Consider the following 21073-nt stretch of genomic DNA (forward strand, 5'->3'; position numbering starts at 1 on the left):
TCCTCGTCTTTCTCCTGGTTCTTTTCATGCTCTTTTAATTCCCCATCTCCTCTTGTTCTGATTTTCACACACTCATAGACACACAGACACACACTCACTGACCGTAGTGTAGAGCATGATGGTTTTCCTCAGACTGTTGTGAAGCTCAGTAACAGCCTGCTTACAAGTTTCCAAGGTGATGGAGTGATCTGCAGAGAGAGGGAGAGAATGACTCTTTCAAGTACCGCATCGCATGTGGAGTGCGCACAAAGACACACATACAGTACAGAATAGATACACACAAACACACAGTGTTATCGAGTGATGTGGGTGCACAGTAAATGTTAAGCAAAAGGTTAAAGAGCATAAAAAGAAATAGAAAAAAAAACTTGGTAGCAGAAAACTATAGAAAAAAAACACACACAAGGAGGCTGCTGTACAAAGCTGGAGAGCAGCAGCTGTGTGAGCTGTGAAAAAGAGAAAAATGATTTCACAGTTTATATCCTCCAGCAAAACACAGCTGTAGGTACAAATGTGGACTCGGTATCATTTAATGGCATTCATGGTCAGTGTGCTTTCAAATTGAAATGTTAACTTTGTGAGGCAGTTATGAAAACACCAGACAGACAAGCATGAAGAACAGGATGAGGAAGTTATTTTAAGATTCACCAGATTTTAACTCTACCCAAGTGAGCAGCATATTCAGATAATTGAGATGTGTTAATGTTAAATGATCATTTATTAATGTATTATCATCAAAAGGGAGCGTCAAGGTTCAAGTTTGGAGCCTGTTGCAAGAAATCCTGGTGTTTTGTTCAATAGTAATTAACATTTTGAGCAGCATTCCACAGTACTTGCTCAATCATGTTTCTGTCATCTTAAAGCAAAACATGACATGTTTGAACTTTTCAAGACACAGAGACCAAAGAGACGCACAGAACACCTAGATGACATTAAAATAAAGTGAAAGGGAGGAGAATTCAAAACATTATTGTCTCCCTTCATGTCTGGATTCACCCTTGTAACCACAGTACTGACAGCAGGAGGGCACAGAGACAGACGGACAGACAAGAGGAAGACAGAAGGCGAGCAGCGTGAAGAGGCGGAGTGTTTGTGACGGACAGGTTGATAAAAGAATTCCGGGGAGACCGACCTGGTTTGGGGTCAGCACTCGATGTGTGGGCCTCTTTGGGCACCAGAGGGCACTCTTTAGCTACAGCCACCTGTCGTGGCTCCTTGGCACTGGGAAGGAATGTCAGAAATGTGTGTCAGTTACTGTATTATGCAAATTCTGACATTTTGACATGAAAACAACGAGCAAAATGTATGAAATTAGCTTAACACTGCAACACTCTCACGTAAAAGGCAGCTGAATAAACGCTTAGCTGACCGTACCACTTGCTGTTTATAGAGGTGATTTTAGTACAGCTGTTAAGAAATCTTTATAGCTGCTTGCAACAAAACATGTGGTTAAGTGTTTGGTGAAAGTGATGTCAACATGTACCTCTCAGCAAACGAGCTTCTCCTCAGCTTCACTGGTAGTGAACTTGGCAAAGAGAGATCCAAACTTAAAGACAGATGTCTACCTAGTGCTAAAAATAACAAGATAAACACAAAGCAACAAAGATAATTAGGGATTTAGTTCATTAACTGTGTGTGTGTATGGCACATATATGGTATAAGGCTGGCTGTCTAACCTTGTTTGTTTCCTGTAACATTACATCCAGGGTCTATTGTCGGAGTTGAAGCCCTCGCCGGACCTCCAGACCAACTTGAGCTCGGACTTACTTCTAAGCAGAGGCTGCGTCGAGGGCTGAGAGGCAGCTTGGGAAGCGGGATGCGAGAGGGTGGAACGTTCTGGGTAAAAGGGGTGGGTGAAACTGTAGCTGTAGGATGGGAAGGAGCAGGGGAGGGACTGTTTGATAGAGGACACGATAAGATGGACGATGATGATGAGACAGAAGAGGGGAAAGCGGTGATTGGAGATGAGGCGAGCAGTGGGGGCTCGACCTCTAGCTCCCCAGATGACCTCCTGCCCTTAGGGAATTGGGGGGAGCAAGGTGGTGTTCCCATCTGGATACCTTCTCCCAGAGAGTTGGACCGACTGCCCTTGGCCATAGAGCTGGCTGTGGGGTTCATGTAGGAGTGCTGGGGCTTAAGTTTGGGACTCTCCCAAGGGAGGGGGGACTCGGGAGACTGTGGTGAGCTAGAGGAGGGTGAAGACATTTGGAAGGATGGCCTGGGAATGTTATGATCTAGGAAAAGCTGCTGAGGTCTCTTACGTAACCCCTTTCTGGCACTTCGGTCAGACAGCACAGGGGAGCCAAGAGCTGGAGAAAGGATGAAGGAGTAGAGATTAATGTGTCTTTTTTTTTTTTTTTGAGAAAATAGAAGCACATACAGAATTATATCATATAAATGAATTATTGCCAATTTTAGGGAATTGTCCAGAGTCAGAGTAACTTATTTCTCATATTTCACAGCAGATCTTCATGCTCCTAATGGAGCTAATCTAATTCATTAAAAATCCTGATTCCATTATTACAGAAATAATAGCGAATACATAGTAATATATCAACTAAATGATGAAGAAACGTACAGTCTGAGGCCAGGTTCTGGGCAGAGAGTGATTTCTTTAAACATGTTGTTCTGTCAAACAGCAGCAGAGCTTTGGATGGAGGGTTGGACATCCTCCACAGGTGGGACCCTGAAGTCTTCTTCTTGGGGGGTCTAAGGGTAGGAGTATAGTTCTTCTCCGAAGCATCTGCCCTGCTGAGATGCAACACTTCAGCTTTAAGATCACTTCACATTCAAGTATCAGTATCAGTAGTCACAAAATGTCAAAAACAAACCAAAGTAAAATCAGTTCTTTTGATTCATGCATTTATTTTTGTTTGTGTCTGCGCTTTATTTTAGTCATTTAGCCTCATTTATTTGCACGTGTATAACTGCTAAATGGGAGTTCATTTCTCCCAGTGTTTGTTTACCTCTATCCAGTCTGTAAGTACAGCATGATTGTGAAAAATGGGCAGGTTTTAAACAGTGTAAAATATTAATAATAAATATTATAGCCTTGTGTGACCTCAGAAATGTCCACTGCATTCTTGCTCTGTGAATTTATCAATGTTTTATAATCATTTATTTATACAAACAGAGTACCTTTTGTGCTTTTTGAACTTTTGTATTTATGATTCATTAATCCAAGTCTGCCACAGAAGCTTGGCTGAAAATAAAAACCCCTTGCGGCTCCCAGTTTGTATTTCCTTCTTACTTTGACGATTCGATTCTGCCAGGGGACACAGCGGTCTCATCCTCAATGTCTCCGCTCTGGCCATCCTCCATCAAGGGCCGTACTTTTGACACGGGGGGCTTAGCAGAGTGGCTTCCCTGTTCTTTTCCATGCACTTTGGCAAACATAGACACCCCCCTACACAGAGATAAGTCAGTACAGGGTTAGAGGATAGAGTTAAATACACAATTTAATCCTCTAAAGTATGTCAAAGGAGTAGTCTGACATTTTGGGAAATGTGCTTATTTGTTTTCTTGCAGAGACCTGGAGATAAGAAAATCGATACCATTCTCATGTCTGTATGTTAAATATGAAGCTACATCCAGCATCCGATTAGCTTAGCACAAAGACTGGAAACAGGAAATAGCTAGCCTGGCTACCTAATGTGCTCAACCAAGAAATAGTTCAACTTATTAACCTCTGTGAACCATCAAGTTAGTTGTTACATACAAAATATAATATATATGAGCATTTGTACAGAGTCATGCTAGCTGTTGCCAGTCTTTGTGCTATGCTTGGCCTAATGGCTGCTGGCCTGGTTGTAGCCAGCAACATATATAAGAGTGGCATTTTATTATATTTATTGAAAATAAATCTTCCATATTAAAGTAACAGTTAGATGAAAAGACCAGCACCTCTACACCTAATTAGTTAACGCATTACATCTTGTTTGTTTTGACTGTTCATGTATTGGAAAATTTCTTGGTCAGAAGCAGTTGCCAGGCAACCAGCAGACTAGTAGCTAGTGCTAGTAGGTGGATTATGTTACCTTCGAACAGAGCCAGGACACATGGACAAATGTCCATGTTTCCAGTCTTTAAGCCAAGCTAATAAACTGGCTGCTGGCAGTAATGTCATATTCACTGTAGTGCAGAAAGACATGAAAGTGGTATTGATTTTCTCATTTCTTTCTTGGCAGGAACATGAATAATCAAATTTCCAGAAAATGTTGAAGTATTCCTTCAATTAAATAACGTTTTACAGTAGCAAATTCCATACACTCCGTCACCCCTGTGGTCTTTCACCCTGCAATGTAAATACAGTATCAAAGGATAAAAAATGATGTTCTCACACACACAAAATGACCATAAGAGACTTAACAATGTCATTTTAAACTGACAGCTTGGCTGGATCCATACGGTACACAGATGGTTTAGCAGAGCAATGTGCGTGAGTCCACATGGGTTTGTAATTATAGCTATGAGTCCGCACTGGTCTGAAGTGGTAAGCAGTACCTGTTATTATGTCCTCTGGCCAGGAAGCGTGAAGACATACTGAGCCTTGGGACTCTGCTCTGCTCAGCTGTGGACAGACATCAGGCATTAGAAAAAAACATAAAGGAAAATGGAGACAGTGGCAAAGAGAGAAGAAAAACACTCAGTGACACAGAGAGAAAAAGAAAGAGAAACTAACAGTAGGCCTACGAGAGAAAAACCACCAGACTAATCAATATTGTGTGTGTGTGTGTGTGTGTGTGTGTGTGTGTGTGTGTGTGTGTGTGTGTGTGTGTGTGTGTGTATGAATTGGAAGTGTGTGTGTGTTTGCCCTGTGTTACCTGTGCTGCAGCTCTCTGCCAGCGTCTCAAAGTTCTGCTTGAGGAAATCTTCTTGACTGCGGTCAGTGGTATCAGTCACTGTCCTCAAAGCCTCGTCCATGCTCGTCACTTCTGCCTTTTGCTCCTCTTCCTCTCGCTCTTCATTCTCCTCATCAGAGCTGTCCTGGCTCAGAGACTCCACATCTGCAGAATCTGAAAGCAAAAGAAAGAACAAGTACAGCTGAGAGAAAGAAAAACCCTTTCCAAACCCCTATTGACCTTGATACATCTACTGCATAGAACAGGTAGATACCAGATAATCCTTAACAAATGACCAGTCAGAACATTGAGGCTTATATAGTAGTATTATCTGACATATTTCTATCAGGTTTGAAACAGAAAAAAAAATCCTAGCCTCTGTGAGCTCAAATCCCTCTCAGCAGGTATCAGCTTTACTGTACGTTGAAGGAACACCATGGCTTTCATGTACATTTTAGTCTTTCATTTTAAATCCTGCACTTGACACACTTTGAGTAGATATTTATAAGTTGAAACAGAAATGTAGACAGATAAAAATACAGAAATACAGCATACAAATGTGACTGTTTATTCAAGATCACTCTGCTATTTCTTTGCCTGAAAGCCATAGAAAGAAAATCCGTTACTGAAAGCCTTTATGTGTTGAAATTTTGTATTATTTTAGCATCTTAAATTAATAAATGTACAAAATTCCTTAAATAATCTTAAAGCATTAGTTTTTGTTTGCAGAATATCTATAATCCTGGTGACATTTGTGTAATCTTGGGAGGGGGTACAGGGTGCACTGCTGTCAGCCACATGTCTTTTCTGATACTACCACTGGGGGATGCTGAAACCAGAAATTTTCAAAATGTATGCATATAAAAGTAGCTTTACCAATACCAATCTTCATATTTTGTGCCCTTGTGTCTTCATTCTAGTGAAGGTACATCTCAACTGTTCACTGCCTTAATTGTCTTTTTGTTATTTTGTGTCTTATTGTTGTTGTCCTCACCATCCAGGACACAATCTGGGCTGGAGTCCCTGCTGTCGTAGCCTAAGGAGCAAGCACTGTCCGGGCTGCGGCTGTCCTGGCTCTCACTGCGGATCCCTCGCCCTTGCGTCCTGCAGTGCTGCTCCTTCATCATGTAATCACTGACGTATGAAAACACAGAGAGGTGGAAACAATGAGGAACGGGGCAGAGAGGGAAACATTAAACCAAGAATACAAAGACGCTTTTGTTCTCTTTCGAGGTCACTGTGATGAAAACTGTGTGCAGCAGGCAGGGATTTACCTGCCCTGTAGACTCGTGTCGCCCTCGTTCTCCTCGGGGTACGGCAAAGCTCCATCAGTCCCCCTGATGCCCTTGGATGGGTGTGAGGACAGCCAGTCAGCGGGTGGCCAGGGCCGATGCCTCTTGGCTCTCTCCTCCAACTGCTGCTGCAGAAAATGAGCACAGGTGACTTAGTATAGCAGTACAATTACACACACAGCTCCCTCTTTCTCTTTCGTAGACATCCTGCCCATCTATGCATACCATGGGCTCCTGGAGGCTGGACGTGCTCTGTCTCTCTCTGTCGTGAGGGGGGCAGTTGGGGTTTTTCTTGTGAGCAAAGGTCTCCAGCTGCCTAAGGTCCAGCATGGATTTCACCATCAGCTCCAGGGAGCCCATACGATGAGACCAGCGCCTCCGAGGACGCTTAGCAGAGTCAGGGGTGACTTGGCTGATGACTCCATGCTGTAAATGAGGGTTGGAGACAAATGAGATGAGACAGTAAACCATGATTTCTCATTGTAAAAGACGTAAAAGACATGACTGTAAAAATATCATACAGCAGCTCTGGAAATTAAGACTGACTAAGTATTAACAGTGTCAATATTCCTTCAAATGAGGTTGTGTGATTTTTAATCCCCTAGCTTTGGCTGTATATTTCAGAATGAATTTCGCATTTCTTTTAAGACTCAGCAGGGCATTTCCCCCCGGTTCATCACAGAGGATTTAATCTCATGTGTGGTGGAGTGAAGCCTGAGATCCTTAAGCCACTTCACTCCTCCTGAAGTACTGATAGAAAACTAAGAGACACAGTAGACAGGAGATGTTCTGCTCATCAGCTGTCTACTCTATATACTTCAATTTTGTACTGAATATTAAGTACTGTTAATTATTTATTTATATTTCAGTTGTTTAATTTGACTTCCCATTAATGTGATTAACATGGAATGGCAATTAAATATACTGGAACACACACACACACACACACAAAGAAAACCACTGCAGTGGACAATCACATTCAAGCTAAAGTTGCCCTTCCCATCACACAGATGATTAATATTTATACATTTAGACTTTGCTTATTGCTATTAGACAATTATTTTATCATTAAGTTGTTGAAATGAACATTGGAATTTCAATTTGTGCAATTTACTTTTGGGAAAAAGATGTTTTTCCTCATGTAAGGACAGTGCTCTGCACATGTTTGTTATTTCATTTATACTTATAATATTGAATATAACCACATACCTTTGTCAGTTCCCAGTCCTGTCCTTCATCTGAGCCTCCTGTTGTATAAAAAGAAGAATAATTATAGATACCATTTTATTCCTGGATTGGATTTTTCATTCTGCTGCACTCCGCAGAGAGGTCAAAGGTCAGGGACACTGCAGTCGGTCAGATGCTTACAAGTATGGTTGCTAGCAGACATCCCTCTGCTCAGTACTGGACCCTTCTAATTCCCTTGATAAGCATGTGGATCACAGTCAGCACAGTGTTTGTATTCTCATTCAGTTCGCAGCCAGACAGTACCTGTGTCCTCCTCTCCATGGCTGCTGTCAGAGGAAGTGTTGGTTGAGTTGTCTTCGGGGTCGTTGGGGTCGGCGTTCTCTGCTCTGTCCTCCCCCTCGTGCTCATGGTCACTGTCCGAGGACAAACCACCCAGGGTGGGGGCGCTGTACACCTCCCGCCTGGAGCAACACAATCAGAGAGTCGGAGAAAATGATGAATACTGATCAAGCGCTAAGTTTATGGAAAGGATGTAATCAATGAAATTTCTTGAAGGTGAGGTGTGTGTCGTCACCTGAGACTGGAGGTCTTGCAGGGTGGCGTGTTTGGGTTTTGTCTGAGTTGGCACAGCCTCTCTCTCATGCTGATTGTCAGCTCTGGAGCCAGGCGCCACACAAAGATACAGCTAGGAGATAAAAGCACTCGGGCATTAAAAATTCAGCATTTCATTTCAGCTTGACTATTGAGGAAACTGTCTGCAAACACATTTCTCCACTCATTTCCTCTTGCAGCAGAGGCTGAAGATGAATTCAATTTGGGCGCTACTCCCATCCTGGTTTTGATCCTAATTTTATTTTAGCACAGGGGGCGTAGCACTGACATTATTCGTATTTAAATATCTCACTGTTATTACAGCTCTAGTTTTAAACATATAACTAAAAAGTGTCATTCTTTTCAGAAATATGACATTATAATGATCCGTTTAATGCTGTATTTTCTAGAGCGACTACACACACAATACTGTCTCTCACCTGTCACCTGACACAGAAATCAAATGCTTGCAGTCGTTGGTAAACTTCATCCCAGTGACAATCTCTGCAAAACAAGAACGATGGCTGGTTAGAGATCATATTCCCTACTGCTATAAAGGTGTCAGTTTGGTTACATGAAGTATGTGTGTGTGAGGTGCAGGTGTGTGTGTGTGTGTTTCTGTTACCAGAGTGTCCAAACATTGTGGCGACACACTCTCCAGTGTAGAAGTCAAAGATGCTGATGTTTTTATTGGAGCAGCTTGTGGCCACGTATTGACCTGAAGGATCGATCTGTACCTGCCAGACCAAATACAAAAGCATTTTAGTGTTTATGAACTGTGTATATAGGAGGAGAATGGTTTTTGGAGTGTGGACGGTGCAGAAAAATGTTACCCTGAGCAAACTTCCATCTTCACTCAGTGAGCCTTTGTAGAGTTTCTTCTGTTTGCCACTGCTGATGTTAAAAATCCTGCAGTACAAAGGAAAAGAACCTGTTTCTTCTAAGGTTCATGTCCAGTTGCTGACCTCCTCGTCCTTCAAAAACGCACATACACGCCCACGCACTCACCTGATGCAGCGGTCTTGGCAGCCGACGGCAGCGTACTTGCAAGTGGGGTCCACACCCATGTCGTACAGCGTGGTCTTCCTCACCATGTGGTGAGAGCGCCTGAACTCTGTTCCTCTGTCAGTCTGCAAAACAAAAAGAAACTCTGTCAGGTCTGTGCAGAGGAGAGAGGCTGCTGTGGCTTTAGCATGAAATGGAGGGAAAGTGGGACATTAAAACAACCTTCCATCTTTGACCTGATTGTGCAGCGAGTAACTGGCTGCAAGAAGCTTTAGTGGAGGTGGAGTTGAGTTACCCCACCTCACTGAACTCAAACCTCTACACTCTGCATGTCTCTGCTTCCAAGTACTGTATTTATACACAGCACACAGGTCTAACAGAATAGAGAGCTAAGTGTATGCATTTGTGTTCTTTGCAAAGAAAGCAAACATGACCTTTGCATTCAGATATATAAAAGCTGCAGAGATCAGTTTGAATAAATATAAATGTGTGACTTAAAAGAGGGTGTATATACTCAAAGCTGTTCTGCTTTAAAATGCACTAAATACAGAACATGTATTTTGCCTCAGTTAAAGTTTGGTGGAATCAATGTGCTTGGCAGTGTGAGTTAAAATAAGTCATATCACTTTTGATGTTTAGGCCATAGAAAATCTGTGTTTGCGCATCCAATCACACAGACATGGTCAGAAAAGAAGATTATTATGGTTCATTAGGAATCCTTGAAAACACTGAGCAGCAGAGACGATGCTCATTTATGTTTTGCAGTGAGCACAGACCTGTCACAACGAGTTTCTTAAATGAGTACTCCATAAATGTCTGGATGCTGAAGGGAAGTTTTGCTCAAGACTAACAAGCCGCTGCTTATTGTGCTCTACAAAACTTGATGTTGTGAGTCACTGCAGTGGCCTGAATCGTGTCTTAAGTTTAAGAAGAATGACTTATGCAAGTCTGACCAAACAGAAAACTGGCCCAGTAACCCAGAAGCAAATCTAGAGGAAAGAATGCAGCACCATGTCTCCTTTATTGCTTTGGTTATACAACTTGTACTGCAAATTCTCCTTTTGTAGTACATGCTGTAGAGCTGTATTCACAAACAGAAGCTAAATAGATTGTATTACTGTCGAGCTGCAGAGTGAGTCGTTGATGGGAGGAATAAATGAAGAATTTTTAATCAAAAGGAAAGAATCAGCTGCTGAATGCTGAAGCAAAAAACAGCTCCTCTCTGTGTCTTATATGGCCAGGACGGGTTTTTTAAAGAAATCTGGTTTGTCATGTAATAGTGTCCCTTTGTATTAAAATTAAACAGGAAGTCATGGGAAACAAGGAATTTTACTGTGATCATTGGTTATTGCTTTTATAAAACATTGGAAAATAAACTGTATTTTTAAAAGTTTAGCATAATATTTAGTATACAGTATGTGCAGTAGTTTTAGTTTAGCTATATTACAGGTGATTTTTAGTTTAAGCGTTAATGTTTTTGAGTGTATTGTGTGTGTCTTGGATATTTTACAACAGATTCCACCTGTGGGACAAGATACGTGTCTGTTGAAAGGTGGGGACAAACTGAACCTTGCTCAGACGTGCCTCACCTTGTGTGCGGTGCGGAAATAGATGCTCTTGTCTGCCCCACAGCTGATCATCCTCACTTTGTTGTCATTGGCTGAGGAACAAAGAGATTTGTTACAGGAGGAACTTCTCTGTGTTGTGCCTGTAGGAATCACAGAAATCCTGCTATCCTTCATCAGACTGCTATTACTAGTATTTTCCAAATTTACAGTCCAAGGAAAATGACATTAGTTACAAGAGTGTAGCTTCAAAAATCAGAGTCTGAATTGATCCAAATTCAAAATCAGAGGCGGTAACTGATGCAAGTATGTTACAAAGTGCAAAACTTTTTTAAAAAGTGTGTTTACAAAAAAGGCTTTCCTCACAACAAACAAAGCTCCACCTGACTACACATGTATAGTTGTCATCTATTATTTAAACAAGCAGCACTGCAAGCGAAATAAAAGAGGGACTTTGTGTGGGACTGAGTGGAGATGAAAGCGAGGATTAAGAAAAGATTAGCTGTCAGATGTTGACAGTGTCTCAAGTGGCTCACCAGCAAAGCGGACGGCTGTTATGGATGAAGAGTGTTCGTCGAGTGTCTGTACCAGACTGTAGTCATCCTCAGCATCCAACACATGGATCAGACGGTCCCTGCTCGCTGTAGCCAGCAGCTTCAGGCCTGACAGTTATAAGATGATTTTAAGCAAATATCGTACACGCAGCCAAAACACAAATACTCTACAAGCGTGTGTCATCGCCGTAGCCACACTGTATACACACAGACCTGTTCCTGGATCACTGTATTCGAGACAGAGTATCTCAGCATCGTGGGCCTCCACTTTCAGAATCTCCTCCATGCTGCTGAGGTCATGAACCCTGGAGAACAGACGTGCACACATTATTTAAGGGATGGAGGTGAAGAACAGTTAAGATATTTTTGAAAGTGAATTGGCAGTAATATCTGCAGTCCAATTAATCAAACTCTCTGAATAATCTGCTGTCTAAATTTGAGCCTTTGTGTCCCACCTCAGCATCCCGTTGCGGTCTCCAGATGCCAGGTGTTTGCCGTCAGGACTGACACAGATGGTCCTGATGCCCGCCCTGCTTTCTGTTGTCTGTCCGTCCCCGGATTTATCTGCATTCACATTTGCCATACATTCCGGATCCAGTAATGTAGCGGTGTTTCCATCTATGTAGATTATATTCAAGAGATCCTGCAAAGCAATGATGGACAGAGAAACAACTCACCATAGGGAGACTATGCACTTAAGAAATATCAGCATTTGCTTCTGTGCGATGTGAGGACACACAGATATTGATGCAAAACTCACACTGCAGAGGATGTTCTGAAAATGAACTCGAGTTTGAGACCAGTCATCCATGCGCCACAGTCTGATGGTGTTATCAGCTGAGCAGCTAAGGAACACGCCTGATGACAAACCAGCACCCAGTTCCCCAGGAACATCTGGGAACACCTGAGGAAGGACGAGAGAGAAGATGGGTGGGTAGGAACTAGGAGTCCAGGAGGCACAACAGTTTGTAGATTTATAGATTTCTTTGAAGCTTTGATATACATTTACATTCACAATGGAGCATTCTTATAAACTGTAGTAATGCAGGTTTACTATAACGGATGCATTGCCTTTTATTGCCTATTATTAGCAAGCTAAAACTATCATATGAATTCTGACACATGAGTAAGAGTATGATATTTAATTCTAACTTATTCAATGTAATAACTAATAACAAAATACAATAAAAAATATACATTAGTGTGTCTCAAACTGGTCCAGAGTTCAGCAGGATAATGAAACGCCAGTTTTGGCATTTGGGTGGTATTGATCAATCCTCCAATGTGCTCCATCAGTAATCTAATCAATGGCCAACATCCAAACAACTGAGTCAGTGGTTGGTTTGAAACACACGGCACGTGTCACATTTGCTAAAGAACTATGTCGTTCACTTCCTCCTGCCTGTTTACCTCCAGGTCCCAGACACAAGCAGCGTGGAAGAGGGCAGAGTGCACCTTCCCCACCCTGCTGACATCTCTCACATCCCACACATACAGACTGTGGTCGTTATACACACAGCTGAGCCAGTGGCTGATGGGATCATAGGTAACAGCAATGGCAGCTGGGTAACGGACATCTGTCTTGGTGGAAAATAGGTGGCTGACGGGAGAGAGGGTGGAGTACATGTTTAAAAGACCATGGAATAACAGCAGAACAACGCTGAAGAGTGCTTCAGACTATAAATAGAGATTATTTGATCCTGCAGTGGATCAGTGCCAAGGAAAGGCTGTGTTACTCCTGAGCTCTTCCTCACCTGGCCTCGGTAACAGCTGTGACGTCAGTGCCGAGGGGGTGCGGCCGCGGCAGCGTGCAGACAAAGTGCAGGTCAACGGGACTGAAGGCTCGCACCGTTCCATCAGCGCAGCCACAGAAGATCATATCCTCAGACAGAGACAGAGACTGGGCCACGCTCGTCTACAGGGCAGCGCACGATATAACAGGCACATCAGCTCATTTCATAGTTCCGTAATTTCAAAAAAATCCCCTGTGGAGCAAGGAAATCTGTCCTTTATAATATATGTTAAACAACAACATGGTTCACTGAGACCTAAAATAAAAATCAGTAGCGGAATAATAAATGACAGTTTCAGGACAATATCTGTATTCCACGTGAAACCTATTCTCATTCATTGAAGCCTAAAAAAAGTCTAGGTGAGTCCATGTGAGCCGTGCCAGTCTGTGATAATGAAGGTTACAGGGCAACACATCCTGTACTTGTCCCTGCTGCTAATCTCTCTTTGATCCACTGACAGAAGGCAGGAGAAGAGCCACACACCTTCATCTGCACCTCTTGATTAAACACCACAGCTGGACACTGACCATGAGCAGTGCTTCATTGTACAGCAGCATTATTATTATAATTATTACTGCTACTGTACAGCAGTCAGATGCATAAATATACCGTAGATTTAATACTGGTGAAGCTAAATTAGACGAGTGAAATTAAAGATGTAGACACCTACTGAATCAATAACGAGCACAATGCATGTTTGATGAAAACCAGCAGCGTTTTAAGCAGCTGATGTTTTTAAACCTCACTCATCAGTGTTCATAAATTGTAAAGGAATAGTAAAGGATTGTTTTAAACACACACACACACACACACACACACACACGCACGCACACATACACACATGAAACACGCTGATTCGTCACAATCAGACCTGTGTTGTGTATCAGATAAGATAATGTTTAGTTAATGGACGGAGTGACACAGCCCAATCAATATCACTCCATCTCTTTGATAGGGGTGTAGTCCTTAACTAAACCACACAAACTAACCCTTTGTTGCTGTTGGCTACATCATCCCTGTCACTCACCCGTAGGTCCACCCATTTGTCCAGCATCCTCTTGCTGTTAAACTCACACAGCAGGCCAGAGGAGGTGATGCAGAAGGTGGAGTCAGATTTAGGGCCCCGCCCACAGGCAACATCACAGAAAAAGTTGTTCCTCAGCTCCCCCAGCAGCCCCGAGCGGCCCAGCAGAGGGACAGGAGCACTGGCCTAAGAAAAAGAGGGATGAAGGTGAGCTGATGAAGCTCATGCTGTGGTGGTTAAAGCAGGATAAAGGTTATATTCACACTTTCTCTGTATGTCCACATCTGCATCCACATCTGGGCTGTTTGAGTATGTAGTAGATGTGTGTAATTAAATTTTCACTTTGTATTATTAAATTATCTTCTATTTCTTTATTTGAGTGTCAGAGATATGAACTAAACATTAGTGAAGTTGTGAAGACAATTGTGAAGAACAGCTGTGGAACAATGAAATAGCAATGAAAGAGGAAGCCAAAACCAGACTCCCAGTTTACTAGGATGTTTTTTCCAGCTTGGATAATTTCCAAGGCAATGAAACTTTTTTTACAATGTGAAAAAAAAATGTTTGGCAGAAAAAAGGATTCTTCAGAAGGCAGAAGAAAAACCGTAACTCTCTCTTTACGGACAGAGAAAACCAGACCAGAATGATGTAGCCCAAAGGGAGACATTTCTCCGATTCAGTGGTTATAAAAAAATATAGGGATATGTTATTTCAGTACCTTGCTGGCCTTGCAGTGATCCAGATACCAGAACTTGACATGTCTGTTCCCCACAGTTACAAAGTAGGAGCTGTCCTCAGAGAAAGACACGCCCGTCACCTTACTGGACACCTTGTTGGCTGCTACAACAACGTCTTTCTGCAGGAGAACAAATCAACAACACACGTCAAACTTAAAGCCTTAAGGGGAGCTGGCTGCGGGCTAAAACTCCAGATTGTGAAGTACCTTCCACGCCCAGACGTTGACCAACATGTCATATTGGTTTCCCACACTGACGATGTATTTGCCGTTGGGGGAGAAAGCCACACACGAGACGCCATACTTGTGCTTCTGGAGCTCCGCCACCTGTCTCCGTTCGGCCACGTCCCACAGTCTCACCGCTGGCAGGTGACCGCTCTGGTGAAAAGGACAGAGGGATGTGGACGAGGAGCAAGTGAGAGTTAATAGTTATTAAAGAAATGGCTCATGTTTTTGTCTCCATTCATCAAATCCACTGGATCAGGCTACAAACAGCAGTCACCTGTCTCTCCAGTCTATTCAGCTCTCTAAGAGATTATCCTCTCCGTCCTCTGACCTCTGCTCGCTGTGTACATGTTACTTGTACCTCGACCTGCTCGCATTATTCTCCTCTCAGGGATCAAAAGGTCAGCAGGCTATTTGTGTAGTCTCTTCTTTTAATATGGTAGAACGACCCTTTCAAAGGTCAGGGTCAGTGTCATCCATTCTCAGCGTCCTTCATGCTGCCTTTCCTCTCACCTGAAAGGCAGCATGAAGGACGCTGAGAATGGATGACATTCTCCTGACGACAGAGCTGCATCCAAAAGAGACAGACAGAGGGAAGATGAAAGAAAAAGGTACACGCGTCTGCTCTCCGTCTGTCCTTTATGTAAATGATCCACTGTTTGGTTTCTTATCAGATCATTCACTCAGGAATATCTTAAACTCTTCTCCTCTTTCAAGGCTTACAGGAAATCCTCTAACAGAGCTGTGACGCTCTCCGCTTTGATCACAGACTCGCAGCAGCTGGGAAGAGAACCACAATAACTCTGGTAGATGAGTATAATATCAACATTTGCATTGGAAAATTGACAGTAAATGTGCACATCTAATAGTTTAATATGAAATCAGCTGTGCTCTCACGGCTCATGTGCTCACTCATGGTGGGAGTCTACAAGAATTTGGCATTTTGGTGTCTTTTAAATGGCAGCAGAGCAGCCTGTCCTCGGTGTATTTGGTCTTTTGAACTTTGGTCTCTGCCGTCATGGCAACTACTGCGTGCTCATCCACTTACACAGAGAAGTCTTTCATCGGCTTTGATTGGCTGGGGGAGGGCGGTGGGGGCGGATTAAGATAGCTTGTTGTGTTGAGGCACATGCTGTAACTACAACACTGTGACGCTTCACTGACAGGACACATTACTCAACTAAATTACTAAACTGTGAAGATATAAACACTGGACACATTATCACCATTAACTAAATGTCATATTGTGGATGAATGCTAAACTGCAGGAAACATCTGATCTGTTGTAAACACACAGTAATATCAACCTGGTGAAGGCAAAAATAAAAGAATGGAAGTCAGTGAGAAGCAAAGAGAAATGAGGCAAAGTGTTCAGCAGAGCCAAAGAAGAAGACGGCTGATTGACAAGTAAGAAGACTCACCTCTCCTGTGACCAAGTACTTGCCGTCAGGGGAGAAGGACAGAGCTGTGATGGTCTTTCTGTGAAAGTGACAGAGACAGAGACAGACAGCTCAGTGTGACTCTGGGAGTTCTGTGACTTTCATGTTGCTCTGTTTCAATGCAGGCTATATTTGTGTAGGACTCACCTCGAGGTGTTGATAATGTGGTGCTGTCTGTTCTTTTTGGGGTTCAGCAAGACGACCACACAGCTACATCAAGGACGGAGAAAAACAATATAATAATCCACATAAATATTTGACTTGGAACAAGCCTTGAAAGTGTCCAGTGTAGGTTCCTTGCACCGAGGTAAGATTTGGTGCAAGTGGAAAATTTCAATTTGCTGACTTTCAAGGGTTTTTGTGTTTATTTAGTCAAGGTGTTTACAAGAAATGTAAACACGTCCACGGCTGACTGGAAAACACATTTTTCAAGGTAACAAAAGAATAAGTGAGCACTCATTTCACAGTGAATACTTGTGGCATGGCTTATCGCACCAATGCTTACTGATTATATACTATGACCTTAAAAACATTCAAACTCTGATGTAACACATTACTGTGCTAATATGTACAGAAGTAAGCCTAAGTTGTTCATCTGTAATTAAACTTTACTCTGTGACCTGTTGAAGTATTTTCCAGGATTAACGTTTGAAATTCAATAACACTGCACTCATTCATGCATTCACTCTTCTGGGGATACATTTCATAATACATTCATTAAACATAAAGTTAATCAATATTACAGACACTGTAATACACAGACACAGGTGGGTCGTACAATTTTGAATTCCAAGTAGAAGCATTTTTTAACTCAAAAGTAAAGCAGCATGAGATAACAGCTTCAAAAACAAGGCTCATTAATTAGAATAGTAAAACTATTTCATATCTTAAAGGAATAGTCTGACATTTGACAACTGTTTGCTTCCACTCTCAACGCCACACAGTTAAACAAAGGAGATACAACACGTCAGTCTGTGAGTTTTTATAGAGCAACTTTTGATCAGAAACAAGTTTCCCCTCCGTTTCCAGTCTTTATGCTAAGCTAACTAGCTAGTGGCGGTAGCTTCAGATGTACAGACAGACATGAGAGTGGTGTCAGTCAACTCTAATGTAACATTACCTACTTTTGTATCAGTGTTTGTGCTTTGAATGTTTCAAAGTAAAAGTCCTGTCCTGCTTCATGAAGTGTTTATATTATTTATGCACCATTTATATTATTTCCGTGCACTTTTTGTGTAATTGTCCTTTTTCCATATCCAAATAACTACATTGTTTCCTGTTCATAAAACTTCCTCTACATCCTGTTCAAGAGCGGCACAACAACGATCCACCTGTCGCTAAACTGGTTCTTTAGCTCCGGGCCAGGAAACTGCATTCCTGGTACCACAGATTGGACAGATTTAAACTGAGGCTGCAAGTGGATTACCAGACTGTTTGTTATTTGGGTAGTACAAGGCTTGCTAAAATCACAATCAGAACCAGATACAGACACATGTATAAGTGCCCATGCCTGCATGCACAGATGTTGCTTTTCTCTCTTTCTGACAGACAGTCACAAACACACCCTCCTTGACACAGCAATAATGTAAACAACTCAATTTTTCCTCTAGTTTTCAGACATTGACCTTCTTAGTATTAATACAGCTTTGTCAGAAGATTTGAGAGCAACACAATAGAGGCTCAGAGCACAGTTTCTGTTACAGCCTCGCGAGACCCACTGTGCTTGTTTTTAAACTCTGCAGCAGCTCCGAGGGCCCCAAGCATCGCCACTGTAGATCTACAGTAAATCCTCCAACCTGCAGCTCTACACGTCTCTCTTTCTTTTCTTTTTTTCCTTTTTATTCTGCACTGAGCAAGTTAACAAAGCCAGTCTCAGTGTTTGCACAGAAATAATAATACTACACAGTGCTCTTTACATCAGTGTATCACTGAGAAAGTCAAAGGAAGCCTCCCTGAGGACAGGATAATAAAAAGCTTCGGAGTTTCTCTGATGAGAGAGCCCACTGAGCTCTCCTCCTCAGTTCCTCTGAGATAGCACAGAGATTACACACACACAGAAATTTGCACACTAACTGTCTGTGTGAGGTAGATATGATAAGGGAGCTGCGCATGCACAGAGTGTTGATAAGTCAAAGGTCAGATGTTTAGATAATGATGATCTCTCTCTCTTCTTACCCTGCAGGGTAGGCCACGAGTCCGGATCGGGGGTCACAGGTCAGACCACTGTTTCCTGAGGCAGTGATGCCCAGAACCTTCTCCAAAGTCACCTGTAGAGACACAAAGCAGGGATGCACCTGGGCTCAACCATTTACTACTTTTCTTTTTGCAGGATTTCATCACAGTGAGAAGAGAGAGAAGATATATAAACAACTTAGCCCAGCAGTGATGTAACTACGCACCGTCAATGAATCAAAGACAGAAATAGATTGTTGCTGTGTGGTAACAACGTGTGAAGACGGCTGGCTAAATGTGTCCTCTTTAAATCAAACAACGTAAAGTCGGTGTGTCTCAAAACACCTGCTTTCCCGTCACGATACAAAAAACACAGAAACTTCGGATCTGTTCAATGCCATCTTATTTTGCAGTAGTACGCATCTTGCACAGCTACGATTCACATGCAGCAGCAGGCTTCAAACTAAAATATGTTATAAATCTTACCGTCATTTCTCTTTTGTGTACTTCACAGATGTAAAAATATAGACTGATGTAAAATTAGATGAAAGAGATCAGGTTGAACTTTGCAGTTAAACAGAAGATGTGACAGCTGGCTTGGCAAGCCTTGCTGTCTGTCTGTCTTGGGATTTATAAAGCAGCTATTAGTGTCATTGTCTAGTCTGGAGTAACATATGAATGTACCTGAGTCTGTGGTGTCCTACTAACACATATATGATGATGATAGAAAACAATAAAAACCACACTGAGCTGTGATCTCATGTAATAAAGTTATATTTTTTACTCTGTACCACAGAGGGTTATTAGTCATAACCGATGGGTTTATTAGCGATTAATAAATCTTTTACTTTATATGATTTACCTCATAATAGATCACTTATAAGCCATTACATTGGGTTGCCAGGTTGTGAACAATCCCCTTTGCTACTGTTTATATTTTCTGTTTGGTATCACTGCAGGTATAATTGTTATTAACAAATGCTTAATAAAGCTATTAATAAATGGATTTCCAGTCCAAACAGTTCAACCATTTTTTTTCACAAACTGGCCACACAAAAGTTATTCTGGTTAAAGTCTTACGGTTATATAGTATAACGCATTAGTAAATGATTTATTAACCAATAATTAGTTTTAAAAAAAAAAAGTTTAAAGCGGTGAGCTACCTTTTCAACAGCAGCAATTTTAAGTGAAGTTGTTTAGATATACCGTTGTCCCTGGCATTTTCTATATGTAATATCATGCCAAATCTCTGTTGTGGATTTAACACTACAAATAAAAGAGAAGTCTGCAGCATTATCAGATCGCCCCAGGCTGCTTCTCTTTATCATGACAAGTTGTTTCCGTCAGAAACTAAATCTATTGCACTTTTAAAGAGGGGTCTATGGGAACATACCTTGCTGGTGAGATTTTCTCTCCTGCTCCTCTTGTGCTTGGTTGAGGGAGAACGCAGCAAATTCCTGATGCGACTTTTAATGGTGAACCCATCGCCTGGCATCTTGTTAGCAGCCCCCTGCTGACAGTCCACTGTGACAAGCCACCAGCCGAAGCGCGCATGCAGGCTGAGGGAGTGAATGAGCGAGCGCCTGTAACTGACCCACCCACCAGCACCAAACCTCTACCAGAGACAAGCTGAGGAGCTTTACCAAGTCGGACAGTGTTGCTGCTGCCGGGACATGTGGACACTAATCCTCTGAGTGGGTTGACTCTGCTCCTCTGTCGCTTCACATCGGGCACCGCTCCTGCAGCGTCTCTGCACTTCTGGACTGATGTCGCCTTGTCTCAACGCTACGTTTTTTTTTTTTTTAAAGAATAACAAGGAAAGAAAGGCGCTGCTCAGCTGTTTGCCTGACATGACATCACTGGTCTAATCTGAGACCTGCACCGGTCTCATGATTACATCAATGATTGCTTTTGTTGCTGTTGTACCTAACTGATTTAATAGGATTACACACAGAGGCCGTGGGCAGGCTCAGCTCTGAATGGCGGATGTTGGGGAACCACGGCTCCTTGTTTTTCTGCTGATTGAACGATAACAGTTTACTCATCTTTTATTTGCATATTTGCTCAAGTGAATAATTGTCTGTTTTCTTTTCTATTTTTTCTGTTTATATTCTCAATTTCAAATGTATTTATGTATATACTTGACCTGTTGATGTTTGTATTGACTTGGCTAATGAATCCTAAAATCAGGTGATATCTACTGGTCCACTATTCAGTCTATAATGCAAACTAGTGGCTGTGATGTAATGTTATGTCGCTGCTGAATGTATACATCAACTTTAAAATAAGCCTCTAACACAATAAAAGTGCTCAGTAAACAAGGCACTTAATCCAATTTGCATGCAATAAAGACAGACAGACCCATTAAATCCTAATTAATTTGCAAGCAGCCAACAATTATACCGTATTAAGTGGCTCGGTGACTTCATTATCATCTAAAAGTCAGGTCGTAACCGGTTGTAACGTTATTCAAATATTGAGGGCCATGTTTGAGATTTGTTTGCAGTGAAATGACCATGTGCATGATCTTGACTAGCCTTCATGTCTAAACAGACCACGCCCCCTGTGGTGACACCAAGCCAATCGCAATCATGCTCCATGATAAGACGTGTTCTGGTAAGATTTCAAACGTCTGTTAATTTGTAACA

At 42.1% G+C, this 21073-nt stretch overlaps 1 protein-coding gene across 1 annotated transcript; it reads right to left on the reverse strand.

Moving 5' to 3' along the window:
* Positions 1–1769: 1769 nt before the first annotated feature.
* On the reverse strand, positions 1770–19920 carry LOC111236560 (mitogen-activated protein kinase-binding protein 1-like). The gene is made up of 30 exons (XM_022765346.1): positions 19819–19920; positions 18429–18520; positions 16401–16463; positions 16236–16293; positions 14797–14967; positions 14572–14709; positions 13839–14039; positions 12791–12951; positions 12447–12636; positions 11797–11940; positions 11492–11679; positions 11250–11341; positions 11019–11144; positions 10507–10577; positions 8921–9042; positions 8746–8821; positions 8538–8649; positions 8353–8416; positions 7896–8006; positions 7625–7782; positions 7343–7380; positions 6359–6559; positions 6116–6261; positions 5836–5975; positions 4824–5015; positions 4504–4570; positions 3251–3406; positions 2579–2748; positions 2061–2309; positions 1770–1792 (listed from the first exon to the last, which is right to left on the reverse strand). Exons 1-30 carry the CDS (start codon positions 19918–19920, stop codon positions 1770–1772), a joined length of 3822 nt encoding a protein of 1273 aa, XP_022621067.1.
* Positions 19921–21073: the final 1153 nt, after the last annotated feature.

This window comes from Seriola dumerili, unplaced genomic scaffold (genome assembly GCF_002260705.1).
Source record: "Seriola dumerili isolate Sdu_G_001 unplaced genomic scaffold, Sdu_1.0 BDQW01000025.1, whole genome shotgun sequence".
Lineage (NCBI taxonomy): Eukaryota > Metazoa > Chordata > Actinopteri > Carangiformes > Carangidae > Seriola > Seriola dumerili.